The 12,193-nt window shown below is 37.3% G+C and overlaps 1 protein-coding gene across 1 annotated transcript in view; it reads left to right on the top strand.

Annotated features, from left to right (window-relative positions):
* PTAR1 (protein prenyltransferase alpha subunit repeat containing 1) overlaps window positions 1-12,193 on the top strand; it is a 38,906-nt gene that overhangs the window by 9,833 nt on the left and 16,880 nt on the right. Inside the window, exons 2-3 of the mRNA XM_007446053.1 lie at window positions 172-341; window positions 10,094-10,160. Of these exons, the coding sequence (XP_007446115.1) occupies window positions 172-341; window positions 10,094-10,160 (237 nt within the window). The remainder of the gene's footprint in view (window positions 1-171; window positions 342-10,093; window positions 10,161-12,193) is intronic.

Here is a 12,193-nt window from a genome sequence, read left to right as displayed (position 1 = left end):
CAGTATTATCAAACTTTTAAAAGATTATTATTTCTACCAATCCAGTGGTGAGCTAAATATTTTTAAGAAAGGGAAATATGTACAGTTTTTTTAATATTCTGTAGGATATGAAAATTTTTGAAAAGGCTAGTATTCTTATCTTTAATTCTTTTTTATGTTTTACATATTAAGAGATGAAATTGGCCTGATCCCATGTCCTGAAGCTAGGTATAATCGGAGTCCCATAGTCCTGGTTGAAAACAAACTTGGCGTGGAGAGCTGGTGTGTCAAGTTCCTTTTACCGTATGTCCACAACAAACTCCTTTTGTACAGAACAAGAAAGCAATGGCTGAACAAAGATGGTAAGTATGGAGTCTATCCTCTTTCTTTGACTTTTAGAAGCACCATGAGATATAGTGGGAAGAGCCCTCTCTGATGTTGCCATTCCTGGATTCTAGTTCTGGCTTTTTCATTCACTGCCTGGGCAGGCGTTTAACGTTTCTGTCAACTGAGGAGCTTGGACTCATCGCTCGTTTTCTAATTTTGCATCCATGATGATTCTGTGGAAGGTGCCTAAAGCAGGGTGCCAGGCCCTCTACTGCAAACAGATTTTTTTTTTTTTTAATGTATTGGGGTCATTTGTAAGATATTTGAAGAAAGCATCGCATGGCTAAAAACAGTTTGAAAATCTGTGAAGTGAACTCTAGTCCCTACAAGCTCTGATTCTCTGGTTTCTAATCCTTTAGTACGTTATGAGCAATAGAACTCATTTAGTAGCAGTCCAAATGAGATAACCAAGGTGTGATGGTGGTAGTTATACTGTGAACCAGGTCAGTGGTTTATGATGGTGCTGTTGTACTTTGACTCCCAAGTAAGCTCTGGCCCACTGTGTTCTGTTCCTATGCTGAAATGAGCAAAAGAAAACCATCCTATTTCTTCATTTTTTCTGCTTCTCTGAGGTAGTTCTTTGCTGCATCAGACAATCCCTATTCATCCCACCTGGTGTCTTTTCCTTGTTTTCCCCCTGTATGTGATGTTAAGCCTCCATGTACACAAATTCAGTTTACTTTTTAGGTAAACATAGGATCTGAGTTCTCACTTTTTTGGAGAGTGCTCATCCAAGACCATATTCTTGACTGTTTCTGTAAAGCTCCTTCCCCTTCCCACATACAGCAGTACCTTCAAAAGTGCTCAGTATATCTGGTAGCTAATTTTGAATAAGAACTTTGTTTCTTAGAGAATTTTAATTATAAGTTCAGTAGCCATTACCGAGGGCCTCCTCCTACCTGAAGCTGTTCTAAGTACTGTGGGGGATAAAAAGGTGAATAATACCTGTTTCCTTTACTCAGGAAGCTTACAGTTGAGTGAGAAACAATCTCTTCATGGAGAATAGTGTTGCCAAAGGGGACATGCCAATTTCCTTGTGTTCCTCTTGGCATTGTCCTTAATATACTGTCATAATAGGTTAATAGCACTTTTCCCTGTTTAGACCAGTAGAAAAGGTAACCTGATTTGAAGATTTAATGTGAAATAGTTTCTATTTTCTGTTTCACTCAGTTAGTCCACTGATATATATATTTCTTAATTATAAGGCTATGTCTAAGTTTATGGCATAACTTAAGTTTGTGGCAGAAACTTAAAGGCATAAGTTTAGGCATAAACTTAAAGTTAAGGGCATTTATCTGTTGTTAGCCCCTCTTTCATTCTCCATTCCATTACCCTATAGTAGTTTTCATCAACATTAAGGTACAAAGTAGCACCATGTGAATCCATCAAGTTATTTTTTTGCCTAACAGAGCTATATTGTGTATGTTCTGGCACACAGAAATATATAATTGAGCCAATACGTAACTAACTGCAGGGGGAGACAAATGATGCTCTTGTAGAGAAGAAACAGTATGAATTTGAAAGTGTCAAAGGCTGTCATTTCAGATCATCAGCTTTTGCCCATTCATATATGCTAGCCCAATCAGCCTTCTTCCTGCAGTCTTCCAAGTTCTTCTCTCCATTTCCCTGTTTCTTGTCTTTCTGGGCAGTGCACTGTAGGCTTTGCTAAATCTCCTCATCATGTAGTTTTATCTTGATAGACCCAGGAGAACCCAGGCAGAAGATCAAATGGTTAAGCTCACTCACATGAATTGCTGACATCTAAGGTTTGAATTCTGATGCAACTGTGCGTGTATACAGAAGCAACTTGATTTTATCTTAACCTATATCTTCATGGAAGTAGTTTTCAATTTCACTTTTTGGGGGCAGCGACAGTATAGTTTAATGCGGTGTCATATATTACTCAGGTTGTATATTGTATTATTGGTAAAAATATGGAAGTGAGTTTCTGATGTGATAAAAAAAGATACCTGAAAATGCAGACTGACTAACATAAGAGTGTTCTGCTAAACTTGTGAACTGAAGAACACAGTGGTGAATTTTGCTAAGGAAAGAAAGTTAAAAGTATTAGGAAAAAGCAGTCATTTCATGAAAATGCTATACTTTTTAAATTGTTTTTGTAGAAAATATACATATAAGAGCCAATTGAAGAAAGCTGGCAGTTTAAGAACAATTTCAGAAATGCCAGTGTCTTTGTGATAGATCATGCCAAAATCCTAGGCATTCCCTTAAGAATGTATTCTGTAACTGCAGGTGACCTTTATTCTGGGGATATATATTTTTTCTTTTTAACCAAACTGAATTCATGCTCTCATTAGTGTGCTGAATTCCTTAGATGTTTGAAAATCATCTGTATTAGTCAGGGTTCTCCACAGCAACAACCAATAGAGATTTTATGTATATGTATACATAAAACGAGATTCATTATGATGAATTGGCTCACATGATTATGGAGGCTGAGAAGTCCCACAGTCTGCTTTCTGCAAGCTGGGGACCCAGAAAAGCCAGTGATTTAATTCAGTTTGAGTCTGAAGGATTGAGAAGCAGGGGAGCCAGTGGTGTAAATCCCAGTCTGAAAGCTGGAGAAGATAAGATGAGGTGTCCCAACTCAAGCAGACAGAGGAATCAAAAAAGGAGTAAATTCTCCTGTTTTCCTCCTTTTGTTCTGTTCAGGTCCTCAACAGATTGATGTTTACCCACATTGGGGAGGGCAGTCTACTGAGTCTTCAGATTCAATTGTTAATCTCATCTGAAGACACCCTCACTAATACACTCAGAAATCATGTTTAGTAATGTTTAATCTGTGCACCCTGTAGCAAGTCAAGTTTAACCGTAGTTTAACCAAAAGTAACCATCACAGCCTCCCTGTTTATTTACTTAGAGAGAAACTAATATTTTTTTAAAGTGTGCTGCAGTAATAGCCATATTTGGTTTGGGAGAGGGGTGATACTGTAATTCTGATTAATGAAAATCCATGGCAGAAACAAAAAGCAAGAGAGAAGTCCATAGTAGTGGAGTCCTGACTGAGTAGTGCTCTGTCCCGCACTCTATCTCCAAGTCAGTGCTTCCATCTTTTTGTTGTTGTTGTTCTTCCCTCTTTCTCACAATGCTTGCTCTCAGTCCATCACTGAGCTCTCTCTTATCTCTTCATTTCTTATTTCTCATCTGGACAAATATTATTACCTCATAGTTGGTCTACTCCGTTTTCGGCCTCTCTTCTGTAATCCATGTCCGTCATGCCACTAGTCAGTCGTTTCAAACACTTCTTAGAAACACAGTTTGAAAGATGCTTTTCTGAAATATGTATCCCCTTGTTTCATGATGCTTAGAGGGACAAGGTAGAGTCATTATCCTTGGCATGGTATTCAAGGGCCTTCACGATCTGTCCCCAGGCTGTATTACCAGCTTTTTCCTGTACTTTTTTTTTTTTTTTTTTTGCGGTACGCGGGCCTCTCACTGCTGTGGCCTCTCCCATTGCGGAGCACAGGCTCCGGATGCGCAGGCTCAGTGGCCATGACTCACGGGCGCAGCCGCTCCACGGCATGTGGGATCTTCCCGGACCGGAGCCTGAACCCGTGTCCCCTGCATCGGCAGGCAGACTCTCAACCACTGCGCCACCAGGGAAGCCCTCCTCTGCTTTTATATTCAGCATCAGAGGTTGTAGACTCTCAGCCACCAGGCTGAAGCCAGCCCACATGTTTATTTCGTTTTGGCTTGTATAATGTTTTAAAAATTGTTTTTAAAACAACTTTGTTGTTGGATAAACATTTCAAATCAGGATGAACTTCTAAAATTAGGATGGAAATATGGATTTCTGCCTTCACTTGAAAAATCAGAAGCCTTGGATGCATCCGTTTCTGTGCAGCAGCAATTGGCTGAGGATCATAGCCTCTGCTTTTCTTGACTAGGCAAGCCTATTCCAGTTGACTGCAACCTCCTCATGTCCTTCAGACACTGAGGCAGTGTCATTTGCTACTTACCAGGTTTGCTTTGCCTCTTTTTTGCCATTTATTTGAACCCTGGAAGCATTTGAGTTTGCAGCTGTTTGATGTACATTCCAGCCACAACAAACACTGTTCCATTCTTGGACTTTGCTGTGTACCACTGCCTTAATTCCATGCCTTTGCTGAGGTCAGGTTCAGATCTCATGTTGTCATTATTGTTGTGTTTGCCAACACACACACATGTGAAGCCTCTTGACTGCTCCAGGAAGCAACAGTTACTCCTTTGCACTCCTGTGGGAGTCCTTATTCATACTGCATGCATACTAGAACTTACCACACTTTACTGTAGTTGATTATTTAAACAACATTTATCCCAGCTAGATTGTGGGTTTGTTAGAAAGAGGGGTTATAGCTTGTCTGTATTTACTAAGCACTTTTTTGTGTTCAATAGATATTTGTCAAATAAGTAACAAGAGTTTGGTAAGCGAGAGCCTTTAACTTAGTCTGGCTATTGATTCAGTGACTGTATTCTGTAATAAACAGGACCTTTCTCATATTTACCACTAGCCTCACCTCAAGCCTCTCTTGTTGTGGTAAACCTGAATGTATTTTAGAGGAAGAGATTAATTAATCCAAGTTGACCTTGGATTTATTTTTAGATGCATGAAAACATATCTCTGTTAGAGACAGTTGTCAAACCCAGTGTCCAGTACCAGGTGACTGCTCACCTTGGGCCATTTCTAGAATGCATTGAAGCCAAGAAAGCATATTGGTCTTTCTCTGACTTTTCTGTAACATCCTTAAATGTTCTCTTTGTTACAGCTGAAATTTAGGTGCTTTTTTTCCCTGTGTATAATGTGCCCTGGTTCATTTTCTCCTTGTGATGTGATGATGAGCTAGTCATATATTGGAGTGTGTGTACCAAAGGAATGGTTATTTGCTGGTATATGTCTGGTGTTTGGAGAGACATCTGTTTAATTTCAAGAGACTGTAGGGATATCAATAGCTCACATCTTGGTAAAACTGCAAAGAAAAATGGTATATAGTTGATGAGATGGAGAGAGTGAAATAGTCAACTGTTGATTATACATGTTTATCTTTAGATCTTTGGTTCAACACTCACTTGAAGACAGCAAAGTAATTGTAGACAGTGTGCTAGGTTGGAAAGAGCATCTTCTTTGCAAGAAAAACAGAGCTGGATTTAGACTCAATTTATCAGCACACTGAAGTCATTTAACAGTGATTTTAGGCAAATTATGTAACCTTTTTCTAGTTCCACACCAAAAGAAGAGAATTCTCACAGGTCTCAGAGGGTTGTTGTGAGGATCACATGAATTAGTGTATGTAAAGCACCTAGCACAGAGACTGGCATGTCATTGACTCTCAAGAAACACTAGTTTCCTTTCTCTCGTTTATCCAGAGCCAGTGAGGAAGAAGAGCAGAAAATATATATAATTCAGTAAGATTCTTTAATTATGTCCAATATTTATAACCTAGTTACTTCTCCTTCATTGGCCCTTTTCCATTTCTGATATTCTGCTTCACCCCCACCTCTTGGATCTGACTGGAATGCTTCTTAAAGGAGGTCCCATCTGAACTTAAGTCCTCAATCAGGAAGAGTTAGCAGTTTATCAAAGAGGAAGGGGGAAGGGCATGTGACTGTATGTGTTACTAGGCATTACTGGTGGTTGGCCAAGGCTGTTGATAAGTTTTAAGTGTGTTTAGAGAACAGGGGGGTTTGAGAAGGATCCCTCCACTCAGCAGTCGCTGCTCAGCCAGCTCAAGAGATTCTTTTCCTCCCTCTGGTGGCATCCAATCCCAGTATCATTTATAACTGGGCTAGGAGATACAGGCTTTGTAACAGGAGTTATCACTGCGTGCTTGCTGTGTGTCAGGTATTATCCTAACAATTCACGGGTATGAGTCATTTAATACACCCATGAGGTAGTACTATTATTAGCTCAGTTTTACGTATGAGGCAGACACTAAGGCACAGAAAGATTGATGTGCCTCGGAACTTCCCAGTCAGTAGTAGAGCTGGGCTCTGACCCAACAGCTGCTGTTGCCTTGCTAGGGGGAGACCCTCCAGTAAAAGAAGTGCTCTTCACACATCCACAAAGTGAAAAGTGGGGACTTCGGTATTTTCTGTGTTAGTTTTTGCCTTGTGCTGCTATACACAAGTATCTTGTGGAGGATGAACTCCTCTTCATTTATGGGTGGGGAAGGAGAGTTGCATTAGAAGTGCAAACAAATAGCAACTATGATTGGTCAAATACACATTTTTTTTTAATGCAGAAAGGGAGAGTCCAAGAAACTAAATACCAGTTAATCTCATTATCTGGGAATTGTAATGGATTTTGAAAAATTGTGGACTTAAAAAAAAAATTCCAGAGGCCTTCCCATCATGCACAAACATTTTCATACAGCCACTTAATAACCAAGTGGTTTTTTGTTATTGTTCATTACACAAGTTTAGAAATTTAGACAACTTTGCAATAAGAACAACTGCCTCATTTTTTCTGACTTCTTTGATTAATTGATGTTGAGAATATTCATTTCTTGATAAGTAGTAATGGTGTTTAGTTGAACAAGTATTTATTTAGTCAAACTGTGTGTCAAACAGCTATGGAGAAATGGGATGAATCTCACTGCTTACAACACTAAGGTTGATATTATGATCCCCATTTCATAGATAAGGAAACTGAAGTTCAAAGACATTAAGTTATGTAGGCAGTAAGTGGAGAAGTTGAGATTTGAACCCAGGCAGAACGGCTTTAAGGCCTGTGCTCTTATCACTTCTCTGTGATGTGGGCAGACTTGGAATTTCTTTTGGGCAAAGGCCATATTTTTTCATCTTCGATGAATGAATGGCTAACTTGAAGGTGTATTAGAGAGGACCTGCATCCAAAAAATATACAGTCTCATCAAGAGGATAATATTTATATAAGTTTAGTAACAAAGTAAGATATACACAGAACATAGAGATGATAGATTGCTTTCAACCATGTAGGTCAGGAAGGCCTTTATAGAGAAAGATGCTTTTTTTTTCCTTTTAAATTCAGGGATAGGAGGACATTTCTGGCAGAGAGAATAGGAAGCAGGTAAATCTGAGTTATAGCCAGAGAAGAAAAGGTAGGCAGATGGGCAGTATGTTTAGGGAATGGGGGGTGTTTGGTTCAGGTGGAATGTAGCACATGAAGGGAAAGTAATGGAAAGCCAGGCTGACAAGGACAATGGGACCAGATTCTGTTTTCCAGGTACCTTTCTCCAGCACCCTCAGCTTTAGTCACGCTCAGGGTACCCATAATCTTTTGAGAGCATACTGTGTGCGAAGTTCCCTGCCTCTTTACCTTTCCCCATACTTTTTTCCACAGTCTGTAGTGCCCTTTACTGTCTTACTCATTTATAGTCTTCCCTGGGTACTCCAGTAAGAATTAATTGCAGCTGCTTTGGTGGTCTCCAAAATGTGGTATATGTTCCTACTTCACAATTATTTTAGTTTGCCTTATAATTGTTTACATATTCTCTCCAACTAAAGGTTAACCTTTTAGAAGGCAAGATCAGGTCTTGCATTTCTCATAATATCCATTCTCTCAGTTCTGTGGGCCCAGTTTAATCTCTGCACATAGTCAGTACTTGGTATATTTTGGAATTAAAGGAATAATGGTATAGAAAATTGTATTTAATTTCCCTGGTAAGTGTTAAATTAGTGCCCAAAACTACTGAAAGTAAAAGAAGGAAGAGGTTTATTAGATTGTTCTTTGTAGACATATTGACATTATATAATATATACATTGATATTATATAGTATGTTTGTAATATAAACATTTCATGATGCTTGTAATGAGGACGATAAAGTTCAAAAATAAATGTGTGCTAATCCTACCTTTTGTTGCTCATTTATCAAATGTTATAATATATTCAGTAGTAATGAAATCATAGGCTCACAATAAATGTTAATCTCTTATTGAGATGGTTGAGAATTGAATAATTGATTTTCATGTTCACTAAAATATTTTAAGATGACTATAGGGATGCACTTATGTGTATTTACTCTTAGGTTTTTAAAAGTTTATCTTTTACTTAAACAGAGTGTCCCAATTATTTATTGTAGACAGACATTTCAACTGCAGTATAATTGAGTTATTAAAAGCAGTCAGATGCTGTCATTGCACATACTGATTGGGTGACTCTGGGCAAATTCCTTGAACTCTCTAGATGTCCATTTCCAAATAACTTGGATTATGATTGTGAGAATTCAATGAAATAATGTAAATAAAATAATAATGTGCCTGATACATAATAATGCCAAATAATTATAACAGTTTTTTTTTATTATTTTATTTGCTTAGCATTTAATATGAGCTTGGTAGAGGTTACTGTAATTTAGTTTTATGCCCTAGGCTGATCATCTTAATCCTAAAATTCTTTTCTTCAGTTTTAATAAAATGAAGACTATATGTCTAAATATTACTGACTTTGTTTTATTAAATATAGGCTTATGGAGCTTATTCAAGACCATGATAGATACATAGCTAATGAATATGAATAGACTATACAATGAAAATAGAAAATAGTAAACAAAATCAAAAATGTTTGTATTAATAATTATAATTAAAGATGTAAATTAAAACAGAAAGTACAATTTTTCTATCTGCCACATTCATTTTCAAAAATATACTTACATAGGTCAAAGTTACAGGGACATAAGTACACTCATGTTACTCTTGGCGATGTAAATAGGTACAGTCCATTTGGGGAACAATTTGGAAGTGCTTAGTGGGAGCCATACTGATATTTGTATTGTTTGACATAGTAGTTCTACTCCTGGAAAAATATCCACAGGAAATAATCTATGAGACAAAAAGTGTGCTTAAAAATGTTTGTAGTGGTAGTATCCATAACAGTAAAAACAAAATAGGAAACAGCCTAAAGAAGAAGATAAATGATAATATATTAAACTGAAGGATTGTTATGCAGTTGTTAAAAATGCATACTGTAGGGCTTCTCTGGTGGCGCAGTGGTTGAGAGTCCACCTGCTGATGCAGGGGAGGCGGGTTCGTGCCCCGGTCCGGGAAGTTCCCACATGCCGCGGAGCGGCTGGGCCCGTGAACCATGGCCACTGGGCCTGTGCTTCTGGAGCCTGTGCTCCGCAACGGGAGAGGCCACAGCAGTGAGAGGCCTGCGTACCGCAAAAAAAAAAAAAAAAAAAAAAATTGCATACTGTAGCAATATAGGAGAATGCATATGTAATAATGTTGAGTGAAAAACATAGAGCAAAATTGTGCATTTATCATTGCTATAACTGTAAAAATGTGTGTAAGAAATAATCTTTGCAGGGGAATGTAAATGAATTGTTAACTAAGTTGGATTATATGTGATTTTCTTCTTGAAAATTTGCACGTAGTCAATTCTTGAAATATTTGTGAAATTAAATGAACAGTGGTAGAGAAATTGTGTTTCTTTTTTTGTGCCAAAAACTACTAAAAGAATGAATAGGTTAGTTTGATTATTCTTTATAGACGTATTGTAAAGTGGTTTGTGTCAACTTTTAAAAAGTTATACTTATCATAAGTAGAAGAAAATCTTCATGTCTTTGTATCTGAGGATAATCTTTGTGTCTCTGACAACTTAGGACAAAGTTATCATTAAAATTACTATGACATGAGATATAAGTATAATGTGATATATATATATAAAATAAAGAGGACCTTAAAAGAAAGAGAAGCCACACCTTCAAGGGTAGGACTGTTTGTTTTTAATATGACTTCTCTTTATTTTAGAATTGATAGATGTCACATGCACCCTGCTACTTCTAAACCCAGACTTTACCACTGCGTGGAACGTGAGGTACGTCATTCTCATCAGTGATAAAATGAAATGGCCCAAATGTCTGAAGACATATAAGCCCCATGAATTGTTAGCTTTTTGAAAAGTGAAATATAAATCACATATTCATGGCATCTTAAACTTATTTCTTCTCTATAATATCTCCATGACAATTCTAATATACACTTTGCCCCTTTTTGCATGTTTATGTCTGTTCTCCCTAAACTTCTTGCCTGAAATATAAATTTTCATGTTGAATTACAGTATACCATTTGATACATGCTTTTATCTTCCTTTTTTAGGGGGGTAGAAGGAATCAGCATAATTGGTTGTATTGTAAAGTGTTGGTTAGTATATTTGAGAAGCACTGCAGTGCAGTAGAAAATGTAAAAGTGAGCATTCAGGGTCACAAACTATTAGTTTAGTCACCTTGTGACCTCTGTGGGCAAATCATTTGAAGTCTCTGGCACTCAGTATTTTAGAGAAGGACCACATCTTATTAGTATCTTAAGTTCTTTAATTCTGATTGTTGTCACTTTAAACACAATACTTTATAGAAATATTAAAATTCAGGCCAGGTTCATTTCTTAAAATTTTCATTTAAACAGTATGTATGGTTTTTAAAAATTGGTGGTTCTTTAGACTAACACAAATTTTCCTGGAGGAAAGCAGGATACAAATTGTAGATAAATAAAAGTGAAGTCCTGTTGAACATTGTGGATTCATTTAAACTTTCCTATAGGAAAGAGCCATAAATTATAGCTCTTTATCTTTAAAGATGACTTAGACAATACTTCAATTTTCTGTGAATTTTAATTCCACGTTAGTGTTTTGTAATACCCACTGAATTTTAAATTTATAGCTAGTTTTATTAAATTTAGGTAACCTCTATTATTTTTTTAAATTGTCTTTTGGCTGATAATGATCAGATATTTAGAGTAAAGAGTGAGAAAGGACAGAATGAGATAGAAGGCTTTAAAAATTTACAAATTTTAGAATTCTGATTTTCTTTCATGGAAAGCTCCACAGTGGTTCGGGAGTAGACTAATGTTTATGAGTGGCTACTCTATTCCAGGGACCATACTACAACTTTATATGTTATCTCATTTAACCCAAACAATACTTGACAACATTTGTTCATTCATTCATCAAATATTTATTGATTAACTGTATACTCTATGCTAGGTCCTAGGCACTGGGAATAGAACCATGAGCAAAACAAACAAAAATCTCTGTCCTTATGGAACTTTTATTCTAGTAGAAGAAGAAAAGCAATAAGGACATTAATAAGTGAAATATATGGTACATCAAGTGTTGCTTAATCCTATGGAGAAAAAGAGGGAAAGGAAGGTAGGGAAGACCAGTAAGAGAATGGAAGGAATGGTATTGCAGTTTTAATACGCTACATTTGAGCAAAGACTGCCATGAAGCCAGGGATCAATCTCTGTCAGTTTTGGGCTAAGAACATTCCACGTAGAGAGAACAGCAAGTGGAAAAGCCCTCAGTCATGACTGAAGTGTTCCTGGTTATTCTGGAACAGCAAGGGAGCCAGGGTAGCTGGAGTAGCATGAATGAGGGAGAGAGTAACAGGAGATGAGGCCAGAGAGTGATGGGCCAGATCTCACTGGGCTTTGTAGATCTTCATAAGCTGCTGTCAATAAGACAGCAATAAGAAATTTTGACTTTTACTTGGGGTGAGATAGAAAGTCATTGAAGGTTTTCAAGGTTAGGAGGGACAATATCTTATGTTTTAAAACTCTGGTTCCTGTGTGGAAAGTAGACTGTAGGAGTGCAGGGAGTGGTTAGGAAGTTAAGAAGTGGTTGCAATAGTTAAGGTGAGTGATGATGGTGACTGAGGTAGGTAAAGCTCAGCACTAGAAGTGGTGTGAAGCAGGTAAGATTCTCACTGTATTTTATAAACTATGTAAGCTTTGACTGTATTTAATAAACTGATTTTAAAGACACAGATGATAAATTGGATGTGAGAGAATGAAGAAGGTCAAGATTGACTCTGGTTTTTGGCCTGAGCAACTGAAAGGTTGGAGTTGCTATTT

The sequence above is a fragment of the Lipotes vexillifer genome, unplaced genomic scaffold (assembly GCF_000442215.2).
Source record: "Lipotes vexillifer unplaced genomic scaffold, Lipotes_vexillifer_v1.1 scaffold1335, whole genome shotgun sequence".
NCBI lineage: Eukaryota > Metazoa > Chordata > Mammalia > Artiodactyla > Lipotidae > Lipotes > Lipotes vexillifer.
Note: the sequence above shows the minus strand (reverse complement) of the source record. Positions and strands in the feature narration are given on the sequence as shown.